This window comes from Henckelia pumila, chromosome 2 (genome assembly GCF_033568475.1).
Source record: "Henckelia pumila isolate YLH828 chromosome 2, ASM3356847v2, whole genome shotgun sequence".
Classification (NCBI taxonomy): Eukaryota; Viridiplantae; Streptophyta; class Magnoliopsida; order Lamiales; family Gesneriaceae; genus Henckelia; species Henckelia pumila.
Window position 1 is genome coordinate 158,036,556 of NC_133121.1, and position 13,209 is coordinate 158,049,764.

The 13,209-nt window shown below is 37.5% G+C and overlaps 1 protein-coding gene across 4 annotated transcripts; it reads left to right on the top strand.

Moving 5' to 3' along the window:
- The first annotated feature begins 234 nt into the window (after positions 1-234).
- Positions 235-4,621, top strand: LOC140883913 (uncharacterized). 4 transcript variants are annotated; one of them, XR_012150487.1, is made up of 11 exons: positions 235-621; positions 1,191-1,279; positions 1,400-1,473; positions 1,592-1,642; positions 1,808-1,884; positions 2,577-2,710; positions 2,817-2,921; positions 3,012-3,058; positions 3,421-3,483; positions 3,877-3,959; positions 4,412-4,619. XR_012150487.1 is itself a non-coding variant. In XM_073290536.1 (11 exons), the coding sequence occupies exons 6-10, from the start codon at positions 2,639-2,641 to the stop codon at positions 3,896-3,898; spliced, it is 309 nt and encodes a 102-aa protein (XP_073146637.1). In that variant the 5' UTR covers positions 235-621; positions 1,191-1,279; positions 1,400-1,473; positions 1,592-1,642; positions 1,808-1,884; positions 2,577-2,638; the 3' UTR covers positions 3,899-3,929; positions 4,412-4,621. The 4 variants fall into 4 exon arrangements, 1 of the variants encoding a protein (XP_073146637.1); XR_012150489.1 differs by having other exon boundaries at positions 2,662-2,710; positions 4,412-4,616; XM_073290536.1 differs by having other exon boundaries at positions 3,877-3,929; positions 4,412-4,621.
- Positions 4,622-13,209: the final 8,588 nt, after the last annotated feature.

The following is a 13,209-nucleotide window of genomic DNA, read 5'->3' on the forward strand; positions in this document are numbered from 1 at the left end:
TAGGTTATCCGTTTACAATTCTCTATTTTTATTTTCCACCCTGCTTCGTCTCGCCCTTAATTTCTCTCGATCTCAAGTGAAATCCATTTAAGGCTTCCCCATTCTCTCCCCAACAGATCGATGTCCGCCTGCTTCCATCACTTCCGCCTGCTCTAGGAATCTATGTAAGAATCTCTATTTTCCCATTCTTTCCATTACCGATTTGGAGATGACCAAGTTCAACGAAGTGCAAAAGCGTCGCCGCTCTGCCTGTAATCGATGTAAAATCACAGATCGATGCCCTAATCGATAAACTCATCGACGCATACATCATCTTCTATCTCCCTGTAATCGATTCTAAGCTTCCCTCCTTTTCTTGAATTGATTATGGCACTTTCGATTTTATGTTTCCCCCTTCGTTGTAATCGACTCTAAGCATTAATCGGGTCGAGCTTATTTATCAGTCATTTTCCATCGCCTTTTCTTAAATCGATTTTGAGTTTCTGCTGGTATTTACGTTAATCGGGTCGAGCTTCGCCATTTGGAAATCGCATCGAAGAATTTTTAGTTGAGGTTTATCGGGTCGAGCTTGTCTTCTCTTCTTTCTCCCAAGCATCTGCCATAGAATCTCAAGGTGAAAAGGTATTGTCGCATTCTAGCTCTGTTTTAAAATAAACTTAAATCTCTAGTTTTTTTTTAATTCAAGGCTTCTTTTCCTGTTCCTTTATATCCTTCCTCGGGGAATTCCTTCGTACGCTATGGATTTCCAGTAATCCTTGTCTGCTTCAAGTAGCAAACAGGTCTTGATTGTGACAAAATTCCTAAAACTTCTAACATAATAGTCTTGAAAATTCGAGTAGGCTTAAATCTAATACACTAGATTTCCCGTAACATGCATTCAAAAAATTCCCTCACAATAACATTATTTTTGAAATATCATAACCTTCTTGAACTGTGAGAAATAAAGAAATACACTGCGCTCATGATTTTTTTTTTTTGGTCTCCTTTCTATGAACTTGTTGGTGGATGATTCAATCTTACTGCAGTTTACTTGGGTAAGTCATGCATGTTAATTCTGTAAACTCTATTATTTGCCGCCATTCAAGAGATATTGTTGCTCAAACTGATAACTGTGTCTCATATAAATCTTCCATTTTCTTTAAGTTTTTGTTTGATCTGAACTTCGTATAATTTTCTGTGTATATATGTAGGAGGTTATGATAAGGAAGAAAAGGTTGCTCGAGCTTATGATTTAGCAGCTTTGAAATACTGGGGAACCACTACCACTACAAATTTTCCTGTCAGTGCTTTGAGTACCCATTAAATATTTCATGTGTTTGGACTAAATATGTTCCAATATTCAAATATTTGTAATTTTAAAAACTTGTAATTTCTGATTACCTCCAAAACATTGATTCAGATTAGCAACTATGAGAAATAAGTGGAGGAAATGAAGCACATGACTAGGCAGGAATACGTAGCATCATTAAGAAGGTAATCTGAAGCTTTGATAACATAAATAATAAGAATCAATGTGAAAATCATAATGGTACAGTACTTGTCTATATCTATTTGAGCTGATCATTTGACAATTGCAATATTTTTAATCCAGGAAAAGTAGCGGTTTCTCTCGCGGCGCGTCCATTTATCGGGGAGTTACAAGGTACATCAACCTATTTGTATTAATATATCTCATGTATGCCTGTTATATGGGGAATGAGCAACATGGATCGTGAATTAATATATAGTTTCCAGCATATTGATATACATGTATCTGTCATTACATTTTTCACAAATTAAATTAAATTAAGATTGTGTACTTTAACAGACATCATCAGCATGGAAGATGGCAAGCAAGGATAGGAAGAGTTGCTGGGAATAAGGACCTTTAATTGGGAACTTTCAGTAAGCTTCTTGCATGAAGTTATTGGGCTATATTTTGTTTATTTTCTGGAAGATGTGCAGATTCACATTATCAATTGAATATTTTTTTCCTATTCCTCTTGCAACAATAATATTTGTTTACTATAGTTACATTTTTTTTATTGAGTGAAACTATTCAATCGAATTACTACAATTGATTAAAAAATGTATTTTTTTATTATTTAAAGTGCCACTAGTAGCAACATTATTAAATGAAAGCAGCAAACATGGTTTTACAGGGTGAAGTGATTTGAAGATGAAATAGCTTGAGTTTTGAGCTTCTTACTCAACATTGGCCTATAGGTTTTCTTTTTAGTTTTTAGTCTTGCATTCCAACATTTCCTAATCTTCTAAAATTTAAACGTACATGTATAGAGTCAATAGAAAAGTTATTGCGTTAGGAAATGGTTTGGTGTCTTTGATTCACTGTTAACATGAGTCCTTTAACAGGTTACATCCATCATGATTATCTCGCTAAACTATATTGTGAATGTGTCATTGTTCAGACTTTTCAGAACTGGAACGTTGTGTTTGTCCATTTCATTTCTGACCACACTCTTAATTTCTTTGTTTCCTTGTCGCACTATCTTGACTGGACTTTACTCAGTTCTCTGTATGTTATGTGGTTATGATAAAGTTTACAAGCCTTTTAACTGAATGGTCATGCATTTCAGTTGAGGAATCTTTTTTGCGCAACCTCAAAACATGATGTGTATCTTATCAAAACTATTCTGTGATGCACTGGTCTTCTTTTCTTAGGAGAGGTAAAGAGGTCCTAATTGCCGCTAAACCTATCGTGATATCCCTGGTGAGTTCCCTTGTTCAAGCTATTTTGTAGTATATGACAGGAATTTAATGAGTGTTGAATGTATTAGCCTGTATTAGGAGTGTTGAATGTATTAGCCTGTCTGCAGAAACATCTTGATGATCAACCTGTGACAAGGGTTCAGATAAGCACCATGACTGTTAAGGACAATCTAATGGTGACTGGTGGTTTTCAAGGAGATCTCATCTACAAGGTACACTACAAGAAATATGGTAATAGACTACACTAGTCTTGGCTGTTTGAGGTGTTCATCCTTTAACATTGATTTTTACTTTTTTACTAGAACCAAAATGCAGATGAAGCTATCCTCAAACATCTGGACTTACTAAGGTCAGTTCTTATTTGATTTTTTTAAATCTTCTATTCATACTTTCTTTGTACTTTTGGTATATCATAGACGTACATAATTTCTATGAACACATGTTTTTGGGGTTCCTTGTATTGTATCGTATCATTCTTTCATATATGAATGATCTGTAGAATATCGAAATTTATTTCCTTAACCGCATTGTTTTCCTGACTATATACATGTAAATTTTCAGTGTTTCCAAGTTTCCCAATTTACAAAAATGGACTAAACGAGCTGAGAATTTTGACAATTACCTAACAAACTCTGTTAGTAACAAACATTTGATACCTGCTTTTGACTGATTTATTTTTGTACATTGGCTGATGAATGTCTGATTCTGCAGGTTCAAATTGCAATGGTGGGGAAGTATGTTGGGATGGCAGATTCATATCTATCTGTTGTTAAGGTGTGATAATATATATTTTTGTAGTATCTATATTCAGCTAATGTCTAATATGTCGACACGCCAGTGGATCACATGACAATTTGGAGGAATTTTATTTTTGCTTATATTTTATGCAATGGTAAAAGATATGTATCGCTTCAAAGAAAAAATATGCATCAACTTTATGTTTTCAAGTGTTTAGCTTTGTTTTAGATCCAACAGTTTTTAGTATACTCCATGAATAATGAATAATCGGATGGTTTCTTAGATGAGAACCAAATCTCTAGCACATCATACTGAGATTTAAATATTCCAAGATCGGTGATATGTGCCTTTATAGCTGTTAACAATTAACTTTAATTGTAATTCCTTTGGTATTTAATGACTTGATCTAATAATTTCATTCATGATCAGATTTTGGAAGCTCTCACCATAGTAGGATGTAAAGAACGTTTCTCCTTGGAAAGGTTGGAAACACTCGGAGATGCAATTTTAAAGTATGCCATTTTTTTTATTTTTGGGTGTGATTTGAAAATACTGTCTAATGTGATTTAAGCTATCTTTAATTTAGTGTCTATTTTTCATCCTAGTGTTAGTTGAGTGATTAGATCTTTGCAGGTTCTTAAGGAGTTAGGTGTGATCAAATGAAAAAATGAAAATTTTTTGTTATGATTTAAAAAAATGCAAGATTCATCGCTAAGATTCTGTTGAAGCTTGTAGTTTGATTTGAATTGTATTTTTTGTGTGTTTTTTTAATATGCCGTATGATTTCATCACATGTAATTGGATGAAAGTGCACTTGTATGAAAACTAGTTTGTGTTTTATGGGATTAAATGTCTTATGAATCTTGTCAGTACCTATCATAGTGATTAGATCAAGTGGAAGGATGAAATGAAGAAAAAATAATTTTTGATTAAAGTCTGTCATTGTTATTAATTATTTTTTCAGGAACTGAATATGGGCTTTGCATTATGGATTGCTTTTGGAGGTGATGGCTGGCTTTACGAGTGGGTGGGCGAAGTACAGGGCCGACCTGAATGTGTTTGAGTTTTGCGTGTTAAGTTTAGAATATGATTTGCATCCATTTACTTGTACAATTCTATTATTTGTTCACGCCTCTAGTCCCTAGTTTCTAAAAAAAAAAATTTGTATTTTTTGTAGTGTGCATTGCATTAGAATTTAATTTCGAGTGATTTGTAATACTAAAAAATTATATATTAAATTTTATTTTTGAAATTTTAAATTTTGGTTTATTTATAATATTGAAAATTTTATATTATTTTTAAATTTTTTTTTGTTTTTTAGAATGTCTTTTACTTCGTCAATTAGTAAAATTGCCGAAGTATAAGCATATCTTTTGCTTCGAAAATTTCATTAAAAATCGAAGTAAAAGAATACATTTTACTTCGGCAATTTTTTTAATTGACGTAAGTATAAGCATATGTTTTACTTCGTAACTTATGAAATGAGCGAAGTAAAATATATGTTTTTACTTCGGCACCTGTCCAATTCTGCTTCCAAAAAATGACCAAAGACTTCGAGAATTTAAGGTATAAGACTTCGGCGATTCAGCGAAGTAAAAAGGTACCCTATTACTTCACGTGACACTACTTCGGTAATTAAGTGCCTACGACTTCGGTTATTAACCGAAGTCTTAAGCGATTTTTCTACTAGTGGTAAGTACTGACTGAGATTTTCAGTGAGTGTGCATGATTATATGTTTCATTTTATGTGTCACAATCCATGTATTACTTCTTTATCATATTATGTTGCATGTGCACATTCATGTTGAATTATATCTCCTTCGAGATAGCCTTTTAAGTAGCATCTCTCAACTCTACATCCTTGTTATATGGTCGGATTTTGGGAGCCACAGTGATGCCTGGGACTGAATCCATGGTGATCATGACGAGTGTGGGAGTTTATCCAGTGGAGTTGACCCCAGATGGTACTTCACACTCATTGGCGCCTAGACTGAGCAGGACTTGATTAGTTGACCAGTACCCAGTCATTTGCATGCATCTTACTAGTTAGTGTAATCATACTTTACGTTCTGAGTGTTATTCGCTCACATCCTTGTTGTTATTCTTGGACATCTTATTCAACTGTTTAGGTCTCAGGTTGGACGAGGTTGGAGTATCGAGACAGGTTTGAGAGCAGGACCGGTGTTTGCTATAACGTCTTCTTTATTTTTCTTAACTCAAAATAATTTAATAAATTACTGACTATTTTTTTAAAAATAATATATATTAAATAATAATAAACGAGGTAGGGAATAACATGAATTAATAAAACCACGTTTAGAAAATAACTGGCAGAAATCCAGTAATTTTACTCAACCAAATAATCAAATACTGCAAATTCTAATAAAAATATCCCCTGGCATACCTAAAAATAATCTGACATTCATGAAAAGGAAGCTGTCACATAATAATAAATATATTATTCAATCCTTAACAACCAAAAAGAAATGCATAAACTGTTCTTAAAAACATTTGCGAAAACTGCATGGTCATGATTTGCGCCACCACATGCCCACCACATCTCGTCAGACAACACCGCCTCACTCCTCATCACCTGCATCGATAAATTTTAGTGATCCTAATGGCTCAACAAAAAATATCCAGAAGTAACAAAATATATAACTTTATAACTTTAAATTGCACTTTAAACATCAACTTCGACTTCATAAAACTTTTTAAAATCAAGCATGCACACACAAGCACACAATCCTCGACACTTCCTTTTAAACATTCATACTTCACACCAAACACATCGCAAAGAAGACACCTCAACTTTCAACTTTACACCTCAACTTATTTCACAAAATAAAATATTTTCTTCCGACCTGTGGCTCAGAAACTTTTCCCTGCTTTATAAATGGTCGCTTGATCAAGCTTATACAAGGATATCCATGTTGAAGGGGCATCAAGACTCAAATGCCAATATCCACACTCCATCTTCCTCTCGGAAGGGGAATCATGACCTGAGAGCCTACATCCACACTTCGTCTACTTCAAAACCTCTGTCGTATCAAGCCATAAAATACCTTTTTCTTTCCTCTTTACCTCAACATCAACTCCAAAAACACACACACACATACAAATACACATACACACCATGCACGCACACACACAAACAAAAACACAACCAACTCCCAAACTTTCGCACACACCCAACCCCACCCCCAAACTCACGCCTATACACACACACACGACAACACACACACATACGAAACACACACACATCATGTATGATATACACGGCTCACACAAGTACACACTAAACACACACAGCACATACAAACTCATGCACACTGAAACGACCCAAACAATCTAAAATAATATATGCGGAATTTTTTTTTTTTAAATAATACTAAGTAAAATAGATGTACATACATGCCCATACATATATGCACAAAATAAACAGATTTAAAAAATAACATAAATAAAATACAACATTTTTACTTAAATAATCGAGTCAAACTTAAATAAAATACTGTCAAACAATCCCCTTAAAAGTTTGCATGCAATAAAAATTATTTAATAAAAATAGTACTAAAATTCACCACTGGAAAGACATAAAAGAAATAAATAAGAAACAGAGTTTAAAAATTCTTAAAATGTTCATAAAGACTCAGCCGACGGTCACGGGGGATCACTGCATGTCCGCTCATACGTCCTCACCACCGGTAGGAACTACATCTTCCTCTACGCACTCACCTGCATCATATAAGTGTAGTGAGCCTAGAGGCCCAACATGCTAACATAACGAGGGTTTAAAATAATTTAAATCACTGGAATACTAATACATAACGAATACATGAATGAGCATGCTTAAAAAAATCATGAATTATGACTTAAAATCTTACTTAAACTTGAACTTAAATATAATCATATAATACATACATAACATTGTTGAGCATATCATTTTTCTAACATCGCATGGTCATATCCGTAGTGTAACCTTAAACTTAAAAGGTTCGACTGATCAGTCTCTTAAAACCAACGTACGCGGCGGTGACGAATCACCTCTTACTGGTAGTAAACTACCCTTAATTTGACAGTAAACTGCCCTTAACATGTGGGGACTTGTCCCCCTTAAATTGTCACACTACTTCAAATTCCAACATAAAAATTATTTTCTAGCTCAACCTTAAACATTAAATCATGCCATAAAATTATTTCATGAATGCATGTACTTAAATAAAATGTGTGTCCTTCATATATATTTAATTTAATTTTTATACTAACATATAAATACTAAAATAACATTCATGCATAAAATAATTAAATATATATTTAGGACACATGCAATTTCCATGGTTTGTACTGAACTGCTGGCCCTAACACTCAAGCCCATTTTCTTAAATTCTGGCCCATTAACACTGAGACTGGCCCATTAACAAACTTAAGCCCAGAAATACATTTCTAAGCCCAATTAATTTATTCAAGCCCATTAACACACACTTGGCCCAATAACAACTTAATCTGGCCCAATGGGCCCAAAAGCCCAAAGACTGGCCCAATAACTTCCATGGCCCCCAGACCCATAAAAATTATTGGACTAACTTAATTAAATTTATTTAAGTCCAATAATAATTAAATTCAACCCAATTAATTAAATGGAGCCCAATTAAATTTTTGGATTTAATTAGGCCCATTTAACACTTAATTAAACTTAAAACTTAAAAATAAAAAATACCTGAGTCCGACTCACTTAACCCGGACCCGGACCCGCTAGACTTGACCCATGACTTACTGACCCGACCCGGACCCGGACCCTGACCCGCTAGGTAAACTCCACTAATGACAGTCTAGTCTCCCACGAGCCCTGAAAGTCGATGACACAAGCTCTCAGTAGATCCTCGAGAACCTGGATCACTCTTTCAGACTGACCATCTGTCTGGGGATGGAACGCTGTACTGAACAAAAGTCTAGTCCCCAATGCTGTGTGCAAACTCTTCCAAAACGCAGACGTAAATCTCGGATCTCTGTCTGATACTATCGACACTGGTATGCCATGCAGTCTAACAATCCCCTTGATGTAAAGCTCTGCATACTGTGTCAACGAGTAAATAGTCCTCACCGGCAAGAAATGAGCTGACTTGGTGAGTCTATCCACGATCACCCAAATAGTTGTGCACCCTCTGTTACTCCTCGGAAGGCCAACTACGAAATCCATCATGATGTTCTCCTACTTCCATACCGGAATGGGTAGAGGATTAAGCAGCCCTGCTGGAGGCTGATGCTCTGCCTTGACCTGCTGACAAGTCAAGCACTCTGATACGAATCGTGCGATATCACTCTTCATGTCGGGCCACCAATACAAAGTCTGCAAATCCTTATATATCTTTGTACTTCCTAGATGAATGGAATACGGAGATGTGTGAGCCTCTGTCAGGTTCTCAGTCCTCAGCTGATCAATGTTCGGGACACACAAACGACCACTGTACTGAATAATGCCATCACTGACAGTAAAAAGAAGATTGCCCTTAGCCTCATCCCTCTGCACCAACCGCTGTAACTCCTCATCTGTAGGCTGTCCATCCCTGATCCGATCGCGTAGAACTGGCTGCACCGTCAACACTGACAAGCTTGGTACATGACCACTCGAGTAAAACTCCAAATCAAAACTCTGAATCTCGCTCTGCAGTGGTAACTGCACTGTCAAACACGATACCACTGTCGACTTCTGACTCAAAGCATCTGCCACTACATTAGCCTTACCTGGATGGTAGCTAATGTCGCAGTCATAATCCTTCACTAACTCCAACCATCTCCGTTGCCTCATGTTTAACTCCTTCTGAGTGAAGAAGTACTTGAGGCTCTTATGATCCGTGAAAATCTTGCACTTCTCGCCATACAGATAGTGCCTCCAGATTTTCAAAGCGAAAACCACTGCTGCTAACTCCAAATCATGTGTCGGGTAGTTCTGCTCGTGAATCTTCTACTGCCTTGACGCATAAGCAATAACCTTACCACACTGCATAAGTACTGCGCCTAAACCTAGCTTAGACGCGTCGATGTACACCACTAACTCCTCGTGTGGTACTGCCATCGCCAAAACCGGTGCGGTAGTGAGTGCTTCCTTCAGCTGATCGAAGCTCCTCTGACAGTCTGGACTCCAAATAAACTTCGCATTCTTCTTGGTTAAGGAAGTCAAGGGTACTGCAATAGAGGAAAAACCATTGATGAACTTCCTATAATATCCTGCCAAACCCAAGAAACTGCGAATCTCCGAAGCATTCCTCGGAATACCCCATTTCTGCACTGCCTCAACCTTCGACTGATCCACTGCGATCCCATCTCTCGAAGTAATGCGGCCAAGAAATGCCACCTTCTCAAGCCAAAACTCGCACTTGCTGAACTTGGCAAACAAACGATGCTCCCTCAAAGTTTGCAAGGCTGTCTGTAGATGCTGCCTATGCTCCTCAACGCTCCTAGAGTAGATCAAGATATCATCAATGAAGACTATGATGAACTGATCAAGATACAACTGAAATACCCGGTTCATGAGATCCATGAAAACCGCTGGAGCATTGGTCATCCCAAATGGCATCACTAAGAACTCGTAATGCCCATAACGTATCCGAAAAGCAGTCTTGGACACGTCTGCATCTCTAACTCGCAGCTGATGAAAACCAGATCGCAGATCGATCTTGGAGAACACTGAAGCTCCTTGCAACTGATCAAATAAGTCCTCTATCCTCGGCAGTGGGTACTTATTCTTTACCGTGACTCTGTTGAGCTCTCGATAATCGAAGCACAGTCTCATACTGCTATCCTTCTTCTTCACAAATAACACTGGAGCTCCCCATGGAGAAAACCTAGGACGAACAAAGCCTTTCTCTAATAACTCCTGAATCTGCTCCTTCAACTCTTTCATCTCGGTAGGAGCAAGTCTGTATGGTGCCTTTGAGATAGGCACCGTGCCTGGCAATAAGTCGATACTGAACTCCACCTCTCTCACTGATGGAATCTGAAAGAGTGGGTGCCCGGTTAGCCAACTTGTGGCTAAAGGGCTTTTATGACTCTATGTATAAACAATCTTTGTTTAATATAATTTATATTCATTAATGGCATTTTCTTTATCTTTTTTCATATTGTTATATTGTGATATACTATTGCTGTTTTGATAAAGACCTTGAATATACTATAGTGTAAGTAAGATGAGATAGTGAATAAAGAGAGATCACTATTATGAAACACATCTTATAGTCACTGTATATTCTAAACAGTTCCTAGTCAATTGAGCCGTCCGCAAATAAGGAAAAGGATCGCTCAAGATTGAGACTAGCATTTGCGATGCCGAGTATCACGTTTCATTGGTATGAAACATAGAGATGTTCAAAGCATGCAAATGGATATTTATATGATAAATGATCGAACTACCCTATTCGGACTTTCCAAGTGGTTATCACTTATCGAGTGGATAAAGTCCGCGGTTTTGGTTGTACACCATTAGTCCTTATTACTTGAAACATCATTGAGACTCTATATGCTATTACTGTACTTTGACTCGTTTATCGACTCTATTGGGGTCATCAGGTGTCGGGATTGGGTACAGTTACGACATATATAGGAGTCGATGCTTTGTTGTCAAGGATTCACCACATACTTGCGAGTGTGGATATCCTATGCGATCTGAGGAGATATTAGTGTGACGAATCTCTGGCCAGAGTACATGATGTGTTTTAGGTTACTTGGTGTTCCAAGTAACACATGCGATGTCACTAATAGATCTCCAAGATGTTATGCATAGTTATCTAATCTCGAACGACTCTCGATGCACCAATAGTTGTTGATTCGATCGGGATATTTGGTTGAAGGAACCGTACTGTACGCTAACCAAAATCTACTGGTTCTTGCAGGCACTATCAGTAATACCTAGGGAATCATGGGGCGATGTTGCTAGGCGCTCTTACCATGATTCGATGAGTAAGTCGGAAATTGTTGTTCCGAGTCACAAGGAGTTGTGAGCCCACGGCTAGCTGTATTCCTGAACTATTGAGGGTTACACAAGTAATGGATTACTAAAACCCCGTAGAGATAGTTAAATTTAAAGAGTTAAATTTAATGAAAGAGAAGTTGGACTTCTTAACTAAAAGGAGTGGGATTTCCTAAAATGACATAGGGATGGGCATTTTTTGAAATCACTGAATTCGGATTCAGAAAAATTATCTTGACTTTAAAAGATGCAGAAATGGTTTCTGTGCACATTGGTGAAATCAGTTTATCAATCGGAGTCACAATGAATTTTATAATAATTTCTATAACAACAGGCTTGGCTTGTTGGGCTTAAGTTATGGATTGTGGGCCTTAAGGAGTTAGAGTCCTGATACAATTATAACTAGAAATTATTTATAAATATGTAAGCAGTGTTCGAAATTCATAAGAGAATTCAGTCTAGAAATTTCGAACACTACATATAATTTTCAAGAGGATTTTCGAAAATTCCTCTGTCCCTTTTGGAGAAAATCCGACTTGTGATTTTTGTGAAAAATTACAAATCGAATTAACAGATCATATCTGTTTATTCTCTACGTAAAACTTCTGATTGATTTCTAGTGCAGTCAATCAGAGGGTTTTTGTTTTTCATTCGTGGACCTAATTCCGGAGTTAGATCGTGACTGTCATCGGTTCCCGGGATTTACAAGAAGAGCAGATTAAATTCTGTTGGAGTCCACGATCAAGCCTTTGCTTGACGAGGTAAAAATTTAACTGTGTTTTATTTTTACTTGAACAAATTTAATCGTAAAAGTTTTGATACCCATATATGGAATCGTTCCATATAATAAAATAAAATTTTAAACTTCCGCTGCACCGGGTATCAATTCTTAATTGATCTGAACACATTTTCCAACAGAATCCCTGCAGCATCCTCCGGAAAAACGTCCGGAAAATCACGAACCACCTCTATCTCTGATAATGATCTACTAGCTGGTTCTGAGGCCGTGACAATACTCGCTAGGAAACCTCGGCAACCCCGTTTCAACAGCTTCCTCGCCTGAATAAGATATATCACCTGAGGAATATCACTGCTCTGAGATGCATGAAAAGTAAACGGGTCGCCTCCCGGCGGTTTCACTGACACTGTCCTCCGACGAAAATCAATCGAAGCTCCATTGACTGTCAACCAATCCATACCCAATATCAAATCAAATCCGCTCAACGGCAAAACCACTACATCTGCGCGAATGGAGTGCCCCTGTAGCTCCAACTCCAGCTCTCGAATGACACTAGAGGTAGAAATAATCTGTCCTGATGGCATAGTGACATCATAACCACTGTCGGAAATCTCAGGTGTGATGCCTATCCGTCTGATAAACTCTAGGAAGATAAACGAATGCGTAGCCCCTGAATCTAGCAACGCAAACGTGGAGTTGCCTCCAACTAGAATTCTCCCGGTGATCAAGGAGGTATCTGGGTCTGCCTCCTCAGCCTGCATCACGAACACTCTCCCTGTAGTGTTTTTCTTCCTCGGGCAATTGGCCATCTGGTGCCCTGGCTCTTTACAATGAAAACAGACGCCCGCTCCTAGAAGACATGGTCCTGGATGCATCTTCTGGCACTTCGGGCAAGTAGGATATCCTCCAACATTAGGGGCCCCGCCCCTAGGCTGCTGTCTCTGCTGCTGTGGCTTTTGCTGATTCGGGCCCTTAGACGGCCCAGTAAACTGCTTCTTCGCAGGAGGATGCGAAGATGGTCACTGATACCCAGACTGAAACTGCCTCTTACTCTGCT

What these genes read in the sequence shown, in the direction of transcription:
- LOC140883913 (XM_073290536.1), top strand. Translation starts at nt 2,639, where the DNA reads ATGCACTGGTCTTCTTTTCTTAGGAGAGGTAAAGAGGTCCTAATTGCC. An exon ending in AAGGAGATCTCATCTACAAG is followed by an intron (nt 2,922 to 3,011) that starts GTACACTACAAG and finishes CTTTTTTACTAG; the next exon opens with AACCAAAATGCAGATGAAGC. An exon ending in CATATCTATCTGTTGTTAAG is followed by an intron (nt 3,484 to 3,876) that starts GTGTGATAATAT and finishes ATTCATGATCAG; the next exon opens with ATTTTGGAAGCTCTCACCAT.